The 12,686-nt window shown below is 36.8% G+C and overlaps 1 protein-coding gene across 5 annotated transcripts in view; it reads left to right on the top strand.

Annotated features, from left to right (window-relative positions):
• The window catches only part of herc2 (HECT and RLD domain containing E3 ubiquitin protein ligase 2), a 390,659-nt gene extending 380,610 nt beyond the window's left edge, over positions 1–10,049 (top strand). For all 5 annotated transcript variants that reach the window (XM_039744703.1, XM_039744704.1, XM_039744707.1 and 2 more), the window contains 5 exons: positions 475–587; positions 3,210–3,400; positions 6,074–6,179; positions 7,703–7,915; positions 9,149–10,049. In XM_039744703.1, the coding sequence (XP_039600637.1) occupies positions 475–587; positions 3,210–3,400; positions 6,074–6,179; positions 7,703–7,915; positions 9,149–9,421 (896 nt within the window). In that variant the 3' untranslated portion in view covers positions 9,422–10,049. The remainder of the gene's footprint in view (positions 1–474; positions 588–3,209; positions 3,401–6,073; positions 6,180–7,702; positions 7,916–9,148) is intronic.
• The last annotated feature ends 2,637 nt before the right edge of the window (positions 10,050–12,686 follow it).

Here is a 12,686-nt window from a genome sequence, read left to right as displayed (position 1 = left end):
ATATGTTGTCTTCATTCTATTTTCACTGAAATATGGACTTTAAGAGTTTGGCAAATTATGTATTTCATTTGTATTTATATCTTGCACACCATCCCTTACTTTTTGGTAATGGGGCTATACTTTTATTGTTTGTTGAAATTCTTGCAATGGCACGTCTTCACTTCTAGCAATTGTGTGTCTGAGAGGCAATTTCAGAGCAGCAAGCTTTTTGACTCTGTTATTTACACAGACCTACCTTAAATAACCATGAGTGTGTCGGCCATTGTGAAACACCAGCTACTGTACAGTCAACTGCAAATATTCTGAGAACCACCAACTGGCAAGAAGAAAAGCTGCAAAGTTTTTTAGGGAACATGACACCAGACACCATTCAGCACCTGTGACTGAGATGTTTTTTGGTGTTTTTTTTGTGTATATTTGTGTAAATTAATCGTATTGCACTTATTAATTTTAAGCAACTATTCTACTTTTTAGGAGTACTGTTAGGAATTGCCATCCGCACAGGGAGTCCTCTGAGTCTGAACCTTGCCGAACCTGTCTGGAAACAGCTGGCTGGAATGAACTTAACAATTGCTGACCTCAGTGAGGTATTTTTTTTTTAACCTTTCAAATAAAAGGAGTTTGAACTCCTGAACACCAGAAAATATACAAGCATAGTGTCATCAGTAAATGTCACTCTTTTGATGAACCTAATCCAGAAATAAACCAAAGAAGTGAAAGAGGATGTATATTAGACAAAATATAACATGTAGGTGTATTCAAAATGCACCTCAATTATAAGGAAATGCTAAACCCCATAGCAGCTTTTGGCCCATTTTCATGGCTTTTTGAGCTCTCACCTATCAGTGTGGTAGTTTGTCCATTTGCCCTGTTGTCATGAAGCACTCCCTTTTCACTCCATTTTCCTCTGGCATTTCTTCCTCTTCCTGCCAGTCAAGTGTTTCTTCCCAGCTCTGCACTTCACTTGCTTTAATTTAGGATTCTGCTTTAAACCCTGTCTATGAGTTACCTTTGAATCATCTTAGCATTGCTGCTTGAGGTAATTCCACATAACTGTTGTCTCTTTTGACCAGCTCTCCTAGGCCATCCAAGGCCCCTAAAGAATTAGATGGATAGAAGTTTGCACTTTATTGATATCAGAGGGAGGTGTCACAGGCAACCTATAGACTGCTCATTTAATGCTTTTCTTGTAGCAGACATCATGACTCTGTGCATCCAAATCTTTATTTACATTTAATGAAGGATCAGACTTACCCTGTCTTGTATTGGGCTAGACTTGCTGTATCTGATATTTCTCTCCATCCCTTACATTGTGTGGGGTTTGTGGGTCAGTCTAACCACTGTCAAGTAGCCTGCCCCCTGGTGTCAAACATGGGAGTATTGAATGTTTCTGTCATACAGTACTCTAGTATGCTTTGTGTTCCCCTGCCTAATGTCAGCTTAGACCATGTTTTATGTGTTGGATGAAAATGTCATACTGTTGGTCCTTGTCCTTCTTCACATTTCCCCTGTTTACATACACATACTGAATTACCAATCCCTATCTGGAATCAGAATGATTTTACATTGTACATGAATGGTTATTACTTTTATGTATTTTCAGAAATTGTAGATTTTTTGGTTAGTTAGATGCTTTTGTCCCTCATTGTGTTAATTTTAGAGGAGGTTTTCAACTGATTTTTATTTAGTAGTTTTCATTTTTCTGGATCCTGCATTTTTTAGTTGGATTTGCGAATATCTTCACAATGTTTGCCTTGCCAGACTTGGAGTGGTTTTACATATATTAGGTTACATTTGTTTTTTACTGTGATTTCATTTAAACTTTTAACTATTTACTGTATTGAATTACATTTACTGTATACATTAATGCTTAACAGAAAAAATGGATAATAAGGAAAAAAGAAATGGGCAAGGAATGGCAAAGCCAAGAGAATTTCAGTTGGAAATAACAATAGGCTTCATAGCTAAGCAGCTTTCATTTCTTTATTTCCGAAACCCTAGACAGTGTTAATGATGAAAAGTACCAGAAATGGGAGTAGGACATAGCAGTCAGTATATTGGTAACTCACCAAGGTGACTCAACAGTTCATGTTCTTAGTGCCTCTTTCTAAACTAGGATGAAGTTATCTCACTTTTCACACAAAGTCAATGTGAATAGTTTTACCCAACTCAAAGTAAACTTAAGTATGACTGAATGGAGTATGTATCTGCTGATATGCATTACAGTTTATGAAGATAAAATGTCAGACAGAATCCATTTCAGTTGTTTTTGAGCAGCTCTTTTCCATTAATACATAGAATCCATAGAGTAATGCTGCTGTATCTCGATTCTGACAGTTGCCATAGAGTTATGTGCTTCTCTCCATGCATATCAATGAAACAGTTAAAACTCAACAGAATGTCATGTAAAAAAAGTATTTTTGTTGGGTGATCAAATTGATGATAAGTGGCTTGGTATATTGATTGTGCATAAAAGCATTTTGTCTTTGAAATTAAAATGTTTTAGAGCAATTGACATAGTCTTCAATACATCTTTCATGCATTATAAAATGATACAACATTAAGTCAAAAAGTGTCCTTGGTATATTTATGAAAATGAATACAAAAAGAATACCTAGTTTACTTAGCATTATTATCTGACATAGTCTCCTAGTCCAGCAGTCACAAGCCAGTGTCAAGTCACAGGCTTGTTCAGTGCTGTCTGCTGTAATGGACGTGGATTGGCGACCTGATTGTTGTTTATCAGTCACGGTTGTCTGCCCATTCTTGAACTTTTAAGTCAATTTATGGACAATTTATTGAAGTAAAGTATTCTGTCCATACTGTACTGAAAAGCTGACAAAGAATCTGTGCTCCTGTTGCCCTTCAGCCCACAAAGACATGGGAACAGCACACTGCTCTTCTTTGGCACTTACTTAAGTTGGTGAAATCATGTTAACAATGATATAACACTGCAGTGATCAACCAGATCAGTGTGGCAGTGCATCGCAGCAAGTTTGACAAAGCTCACATACATAAGCATGTGTAATGACGGTTGCAGTCAACAGAATAAACATTATAAATCTTTATTGTGGATATTTTTTGATTTACCCCTATGTGTTTTAGCCTTTGATGCTTAATACAAAGATAACTTTAAGATCACAGTTTGTTTATATAAGTTATAGAATAACAGAATAGATCCCCCACCTTATAATTCTTGGCCTTCACAGGTTGATAAAGACTTTATTCCTGGGCTTATGTACATCCGTGACAATGAAGCAACTGCTGAAGAGTTTGAAGCTATGACCCTTCCATTCACTGTGCCAAATGCCAGTGGTCAAGATATTCAGCTGAGTTCCAAATATGCCCATATCACACTGGAGAATCGGGCAGAATATGTGAGATTAGCAATAAATTACAGGTAAGTAAATGTGGTACTGATATACTGTAGATTGTACATTTATTTCTTGTGGTGCTTGTTGTTTAAAATACTATCCCTATATACACATGAAACCTATTCAGTCAGCATGTGTTTTACAAATTCCTCTCAAGCCCACCATTTTGGGCCTTTATTGTCCCACATATGGGGACTTTTCCGTAGTAATGATTAAGCTTTAAAGGTGGCCACCAGGTGGCAGCAGCAAAACCATTAGATAATGCCTTATGATTATTTATTCACATCATAATTTATGGTGGGCGGCACGGTGGCGCAGTGGTAGCGCTGCTGCCTCGCAGTTAGGAGACCCGGGTTCGCTTCCCGGGTCCTCCCTGCGTGGAGTTTGCATGTTCTCCCCGTGTCTGCGTGGGTTTCCTCCGGGTGCTCCGGTTTCCTCCCACAGTCCAAAGACATGCCGGTTAGGTGGATTGGCGATTCTAAATTGGCCCTAGTGTGTGCTTGATGTGTGGGTGTGTTTGTGTGTGTCCTGCGGTGGGTTGGCACCCTGCCCAGGATTGGTTCCTGCCTTGTGCCCTGTGTTGGCTGGGATTGGCTCCAGCAGACCCCCGTGACCCTATTCGGATTCAGCGGGTTAGAAAATGGATGGATGGATAATTTATGGTGCAAAGTAAGGTTTGAGGTTTTCTTTATTATATCTAAAGGATTCTTCATCCACAAAACCTGAATATGACTCAGTAATTATTCTTATTATGAATAAATGATGAATAAAACATTTTCAAATAATCAAAAATATTATGCATTAAATAATATATATTTTTAGATTGTAGTGTGTTGGCTTGTTTTAATCTATTTAAATTTTTTTGTGGATTTATGTTGTCTGCCAAAAAAGTGAATTTTAGTCATAGGTCTAAATTTTATGTGTCACATGAGGCCAAGTTCATCACATACTTAACTATCACAAAGCCAGATCTCCATCTCTTGATGCAGTTTAACTAGGCAGTAATCTTTTTGTGATTAACACTAGAATCCCTGATGCCTACAAAAATATTTGTAATGCCAGACCACATTAAATTCTGTCGTACCTCGTCAGCTCCATCTTTGTTTTGAAAATGTGTCAATCAGCACAAGCAGCAAGCAGTCTGCAAGCCCATTCCCCCACTGAGGCTCTGATAATTCTCAGAGCTGGGAGTAAGGTGTCTGGAATTGTACAGGGTAAATAATATATCATTATTTGTGATACAACAATCTGTGTAAATGTAGGATGACAGGAAATGCGAGGCAAGAAATGTCGAACACATAACTGAAACAAACTTTTTTCATGTTATTGTAATAATTGACAAAATGTTGACGTGAAGTATATAATGTGTGAAGACTCAAGTCTAAATATCAAATAGACATTTTCACAAAAGGTAACAAAACAAGCGTGCTTTTATTGAAGATTATAACTGAATAAAAAGAAATTGTTCAATTTACTTGTTACTGACAATGTGTAAAAAAAATGAAGCCACAATCAATCGAAAGAAAATAGACACGTCCGCTTGGCTTCTACAGAGGTAAAGACTGCTGCCTTACAATCGAGATTTTGCAGGATCAATTCTGGGTCCTTCTCAAATTTACCATTTTTAGTAGCGAGCTGCTATTATTGTTACTATTACAATATATAATAAAAACATACATGATTGCTGCAGTGCTGCTAGCGTATCTGAAGCTGATTTCCCCAATTTGCATATGAACTTGATGTTAGCACATCATTCAAACTGCGACATTACGCCAAATGACTATGTACACGTCTAGCTCAAATGGTAGTTAAAACAATACTACACACCAAAATCAATCCAGACCTGTTGTAAGTGGTCTACAGATGTGCTGCGCTCCCCTCCACAGCAATGTGTACGTAATCTGATCTCTCACTCTGCTGCTATATCACAATTGTGGAAACTTTTTGACAGCCACTCATATAATTCCTTACAAACGTATCGCTAGATAAACACTTCAACATAGACTTGTTGTTAGCACAGTGATCTTGGTGTATGTCAGGAAAATTTAAGGAGGTCAGAGACAACAAAAAAAATTGTAAGCTTCAGGGATTCTAGTGTTAATTATGTATGTTATTGAAATCTCCCAGTTGCATCGTACACATGCTAAATATACCACTCAAAGAAACAATTTATAGTACTTGCTGCTCCTTAGTAAACTGAGAAAAAAAAATCACTTTTACCTGCCTAAGCAATGGCACTGCTCTCTTCCATATCACTACTAGGCTTTCTGCCATTTTTATAATTTAATAGGTTATGGTTAATTTCAAAATGGTAAAATTAAAGTAAACTTTGAAACATTTGCCTTTCTGTCCTGGATATGGAATTGATCTTCACCTTTTTTCTTTTGCAGCTCTCCAGTAATATTTTAAATGTAATTTACAATAAATGCAATAAAATGTTTCCCTTTTGTGCAATACAGCTTACTAGTCACAAGTTTAAAATGCCAAAATGCTGTGGTGTTTGCATGCAGTCCTTATTTTGAGGCTAGTAAGTTGCTCTATAAAGTTTTCATAGTAAATATACTTACATTATATAAGGTACATAAAGTTTCATTATTAAAAATGATAACTAATTCATACTTTAATATAGCAGCTAAATGCAGTATTTTCATTATGATACCATTCTTCTATACTGACATTTTTGTTGTCTTTACTTGCAGACTCCATGAGTTTGATGAGCAGGTCTCTGCAGTCAGGGAGGGGATGGCCCGAGTGGTTCCTGTGCCTCTCCTTTCTCTATTTACTGGATATGAACTTGAAACAATGGTAGGTCTACTATCACTGTAACCATGGCTTCAGATGTCCTTTATAATCATAAGAAAATGTCTTGTAGACAAAAGCATGCAAGCTATTTTACTGAGGGTTTCAAATAGTAACTTGATGCTATCTCTAATCCTGAAGCTAAATGCCACTGGTGTCCATATCTCTTTACGAAATAAAATTTCAAGTAGTTGTTTAACTGTTTGAATGCCAAGAGTACAGATAAGAGTGGAATTCTCTACATCATGTTAGGCCATCAGCAGAGTCCCTCTAATGACATCATTTCCAATATACTAAGTAAAATGGCCACCAAAATTGGAGGAGTTACAAATACTTAGGAGGTTGAAAAGCAGCTATAAACCTTTACAATGCCCTCAGATTTTGCTTGAAAGTGTGTTATTTAAGCAGTTTTTTTTATGCAGCACTGCTAAGCTCTAAGGTAGTAATCACTGCCTCATAGGAAAAAAAAATTTAAAAACAGTTTACTGGTTTATGTTGACACAACATTTTCATCTTCCAGCACAGAAGTGTTTAACAAGGACAGTATATAAATTACAAAAAACATTGCTGAATACATTGGGCACTGTGCTCTCACTCAGAAATTCTTTAGTGAGATGGAGTCATGAATGCAGATTTGGTCAAGTAATCTGTGGAGAATTTAACAACCAAGGGCATATCTAGACTAAAGGGCTTGTCCTGCCCCGAGCCAACGCCCACACTACTTTCTTTTCATTCAAACATGGTGTTTTTTTTTTTTTAATGATCTCTGTCCATACAAGTGTTTACATCATTTATAAAATAACCGAATATTCATATGGCATAGACATTTGGTTACATTTTGCATGCACACATTAGTGGAAAAATCCATAAAGGGGGGAAGGGACTGCTGCCAATCACAGGTTTTATCTCCAAACTGCAGCTACTGGCAAGTTATTTGGCTTTTGTGCAAGTATGCAACATTCTGACTGTACAAAAAAGGGAGTTCAGGTTTCTACAGGTAAGCAGCACAACAAGTGCCAAGGAAAGCAACTCTTTTCTACAAGTGATGATGAAATATGTTTTTCTTTCGTGAAGGGAGACTGATCAGGGAGTGAGACGTTGTAATGAGCAAGATCCAATCAAGCAAGGGCTATGTATTCAGCACAAACCAATCAGGGCATGGTGTTTTTTTGAAAATCTGCGTTTTGCCCTTCTACACCACAATGCTGAGGCTGTATTTTCAGAAGAATATGGCCCTGAGGAGTTTTTTGTAAAGTCTCTGTTTTTGGGGGCTGAAAACACAGGGGTAGTGTGGACAAAAGGTGAAAACAAAGACCAAAATATAAAGGGCCTAAGAATGTAAAGAAATCAAATCTCTTTACACGTGAACACAGGAGGCTGTGTGGGGATCTTAATCTATGCTTTGTTTTTAAATTCATTGAGGTAATAAATCAAGTAGACTTCTTTGTGCTAATTACTGAATTAGTCTTTGTCCCAGATTTTCAGGTTTAGGTTTTATTTTTTAAGTAAGGTAATTGCTTTGTCTACAGGTATGTGGCAGTCCAGACATTCCACTACACCTGCTGAAGTCGGTTGCCACATATAAAGGAGTGGAGCCCACAGCACCTTTGATCCAGTGGTTCTGGGAGGTAATGGAATCCTTTTCCAACACAGAAAGGTCACTGTTTCTTAGATTTGTTTGGGGAAGGACAAGACTGCCAAGGACAATTGCAGACTTTCGAGGACGAGACTTTGTTGTTCAGGTACAATATGTTCTTTAAGAAATATTTACATTTAGTTAGGATATTTTTATAAACTGTAATTCTGGTCGTTCTATAAGTAGGCTACTTGCACAGTTTGAGAAAGTGTTGGATTTTTGTAGCATCATCATGCATTTTAAGACTTCATGTCTGATTAAACAAGTATAATTATAACATTTATTAGATGCAAAGCGTGTATTTTGCATTTATTTGGAAATGTCTCAAAAATATTTTTTTCTTGTTAAGGTGATAACTTTTACCACTAGATGCAAACACAGGTACACATTGTACTTCTGTCTGCTTGTAAAACTGCAAAAACTGCACTGTATGTTCAGAAATAACTGGAAGATGAAGAACAAAGTGAATTCTGTACTTAGTATTTTGCTGCTAAATGCACATCACTCCATGTCTGATTACACCTTTTAATATGTTGCTTTAATGTAATAATTAATATCTGTTAAAGTGATGATTTGTAAAACAGAATGGAATCTTTTGCTTCTTTTAAATTCACCGTATATACTCACATTTAAGTTCTCCTCTGTATAAGTCGGGTCTTGATTTTACTGTATAATTTCTGGTATTTTATAATGTCAGTCGTATAAGTCAAATGCAGAAAACTCACGCTATCGGTCCAAAAGATTATGATATGCTAACGCCCACATGAGAGAGTAACTATGAAGCACACTGCCTTTTTTTTCTGTGTATTGTGCCTACGTGACCACACAGTAATACCTGAACTATTTCGTAACGGCATTTGCACGGTTTTGTGTTTTTTGTATCTCATACTCTCATACACCTTTATCGTAAGAGCATGTCTTATTTGCATTGGAGAGTTCGAGCAGAAGGAAATATGAAGCTGGTTTTAAATTAAAAGTCGTTGAAGTGGCAAAAGAAATTGGTAACGGCGCTGCTGCAGCATAATTTGATGTGTCTGAGAAACTGATATGAGATTGGTGGAAGCAAAAGATGTAAAAAAAAAATAAATTAAAAAAAAAATAAAATTGATTTGTCATATTTTTGACCGGGCATATCAGTCGGGGTCCGATTTTATGATCAATTTTTCAGGTTTCAAGACCCGACTTTTACTTGAGTATATACAGTACTTACTTTATTGTATGTAGGTTGCTATGTTTTAATTAGATGTGCTTTACAGTTGAAGTCTTGTTGGTACTGTGAAGTTGTGTTAGCGTGCACTTTTTGATCCTGTGTGTATAATGTCTACTGTTTACTTTGCAGGTACTGGATAAATACAACCCTCCAGATCACTTTCTTCCAGAGTCCTACACTTGTTTCTTCCTATTAAAATTGCCCAGGTACTCCTGTAAGCATGTGTTGGAGGAAAAATTGAAATATGCAATTCATTTTTGCAAGTCTATTGACACGGACGATTACGCCCGCATTGCATTGACTGGCGAGCCGGCTGCAGATGACAGCAGTGAAGATTCAGACAATGAGGATGCGGATTCCTTTGCTTCTGATTCCACCCAGGATTACTTGACTGGACACTAGCGGTGGCCTCTTTGGTTGAAAAAAAAAAATTTTAAACAGGCAAAAGCTCTACTGCCAATTATAATATATAAACCTAAATGGATTAAAAAAAAAAACACTCCTAAAAAAATTATTTAAAACTAGGCGAGTGCAAATTCCTACACATAGCTCCTAGAAGCCCTGTATCCTTGATATAAAGTAGTTTTCTTTGATTTTTTTAAAGAAACGCTGCACAACCAATTTAGTTTTGTGTTTAAAAATGTCATGTAAATGTTTATATATTAAGTAAGCTGTGCTGCATATGAATAATTGTATTCAGCCCAGCACTTTGGTAGCCGATTACAAGTACGTGCTGTGCTCTTTACACTAGTTTGTTGTATAATTTGCAACACAAGATTACTATTACACACTTTCTTTTCTTTGAATCGTGTTTCTGTACTTTTTGATTACAGGAGTGTCAGTGTTCACGCAATACTTTTACTCACAAACCTTCAACTTGCTCATGTCTTCTCCATAAAGTTACTGTGTGTCGTTCATTATCCTTTGCAAACATCTGTGCAGACTATAGTCATTTGGAACTGTAAATATGATTGTGCCATGTATTTACAAAGAGTCCCATTTTACTGTGAATAAACTTCAACTAAAAATACTTTTGCAATCATGTCTTCAATATGGCAGCTTCATTTTATATCAATTTGGAAACTGAATTTAAGTTCATTTGGAGGGGGGAAAAAAAAAGTTATAGTTACAGCAACCCAGAATTTTATCAAGTAGATTTTGAGAGTGTTGTTTTGTTAGCCACTAATAAAAATGTCAACTCTTTACTTAGCTGAATAGCGTAGTTGTTTGTAGATTTGGTTATTCTTTCTTAGAGATGAAAAGTCCTTGGAATGCAATCTTTGTTCTCTTTTCCAGTCATGATCCTCATTGTGTGCATTCACTGATACCACCAATCTTAGTGTAGGCCAAGACTAATGCTGTTTGCCTGGAATTCATGTCATCAAACGGGGCCCAGTGTTCATCAGGCATTTCAACACCCTGATGTCAACCACTGAGCTCTCTCTGCTGCCTCTTCTTCCCTTCGTACCAGTATCTTTCAGACTCTCCCAACCACTCAAAATTCTCCACTTAGATTGTGTGGATAGCTCTGCGCATGCCACCTTCACAGGAGACAACCACAGCTGACATCCTTTCCCCCTGCAGTCTTGAGCTAGATCTTCATATTTGGCACTTTTCCTCTCCATGTGTTTTCTTCCTTCTCTTAATCTCATTGTGATGATGATGATGTTTCTTACCTTACAAGGTTGCAAGCCAGTCCAGTGCTTTCTTGGCACGTGAACACCTTCTATCATTTGTACTAAACACTGCAGAAAAATATGTGAAACTTTTAGCAGATGTTTCCTCAAGTATTCATACAACTACAAGCTTTGAGGTGTTCAACTGATTTAACTCATCTTCTCAAAATATATCCTGTAGGCTTGGCAACAAACTTTTGCTGATGTGGTACATGTTTAGTAATTAAAGGAACAAAAGTGCAAAACGTGTCGACCTATAAAAGCCATCTGCAGCATTCTAGAAATGAGATTTCACCCACGTTGGGCAAATAGATCTAACTGAGGGTTTCTAAATAAAGAGTGATTTTTTTTTTTTCTTCTGCAAGATGTAGCAGTGCATCGCTCAGATTTTATGAAGTACTGTTTGTGTAGCTCCTTTGGGAATAGTTACCTGCATGTGCCACATGCATATGGAATGAACTGTTCATTTATGGTATTATGTAAATTGAATTTGTTTATTGAGAGATCTGTTTACACACCCAGTTTGCATTTCTATATTTGATTTTAGACAATATGTGCATGCACATGTAGCCAAAGGTTTGAAGTGTGCCTCTAAGATGTGTGAGATTTATTCTATACACATTATTTTATTTAAAAGAGACAATTGAGGCCATAAATAAATGCAGCTGAAGCCACCCAAACTAGCTGACAGGTAGAAACACTTCTGCTCTGTAAGCAACCTGACTGGGAGATGGGAAGAGACAAGTGGAGGCAACTCAGACAGGTAATTTAAAAGTGTTTTTAAGGATGATCAATATATGGCCAGGGACCACGGCTACTATTTAGTGTCCTTGTGAACAAATCCCATGTTTGGCAAATGATTGTTTTTATTTTGGAACCTGAGAAAAGTATAAAGCTCTGGCAATAGCCCTGAACATTAGAGTTCACCTACAGATGGATAGAAAACATGGCTCCTGCCCATACCTAGAAACCAGTCCTCCCACACTCTCTCTCGAAGTGGCCAAAGCCGACTGCAGGAACTCCCAACTGCACGCTTTTCACCAGAAGCTCTCCTTCAAATATTGTATTATTGTGAGTGTCCAGCCAATATTAAAACAAGCTATGTGCATTTTTTCTTTAGTGTTTTCTCTTTCTCTGACCTTAGAATCACTGTTTTACCACTAGGGTATTGTATATATTTTATATATAAATATAAATATATAAATTATATATATACTAGGGGGCTTTGCCCCCTGCCCCTTCGCTCGTCAACCCCCGTGTTTGGTATTCCGGATACACACTTTTAAGATTTTTTTTTTCTTTGAATTGTTGCTATTTCATTAGTTTCACTTTTATTTCAGAACTTAATTAAAAACAATATTTGGAATCTTTCGAGTCCCAATGTTCTGAATCTTTTAAATGAGGTCAGTGAGACATGTGTTTAATGACTTTGTGCCATAATTCAGGATAGCTTTCTCTGTTTGGAATTTCAGCACAGACAAAATGATCTACATCATCAGCAGTTAATAATTTTTTTTTGCAAAGCAACCAATAAATGCATGTGAGGTAAAGCCCATTTTTGAAATTCTCAGACTTAAACTTCAAAGCCTTAGAATATTTACGTACATACTTCTGACATACAGTATCACCTATATCCAGAAATTTGATCTCTATTTGCATTTTTGTTATTTCTCCGAGTAATAATTTCTCTTTGTTTGCGCTAATGCAACATTTACTTGCTTTGTTTTGACACGTTTTTTTTCATATTCTGTATCTTTCTTTGCATGTGTTTCATGCCTACGTTAGTTTTGAGTCTTTTGAATTCCAGTTTTCATTATCTCCAACCTGCTCTGCATGTTTGGCCCCCTTGTTTTTTAACCTCTTTATGACGTTTTACTTTGTTTTCTACTCTCTTTATCCTGCTTTTTTGTCAGTGACACCTGGTCCGTGGTGATTACTTTCCATTTTTCAAGTATTTTCCGTTTGTTTGCGCTACTGCGATCTTTACTCTT

This window comes from Polypterus senegalus, chromosome 2 (genome assembly GCF_016835505.1).
Source record: "Polypterus senegalus isolate Bchr_013 chromosome 2, ASM1683550v1, whole genome shotgun sequence".
Taxonomy (NCBI): domain Eukaryota; kingdom Metazoa; phylum Chordata; class Cladistia; order Polypteriformes; family Polypteridae; genus Polypterus; species Polypterus senegalus.
This window is presented reverse-complemented; position numbering and strand designations above follow the sequence as displayed.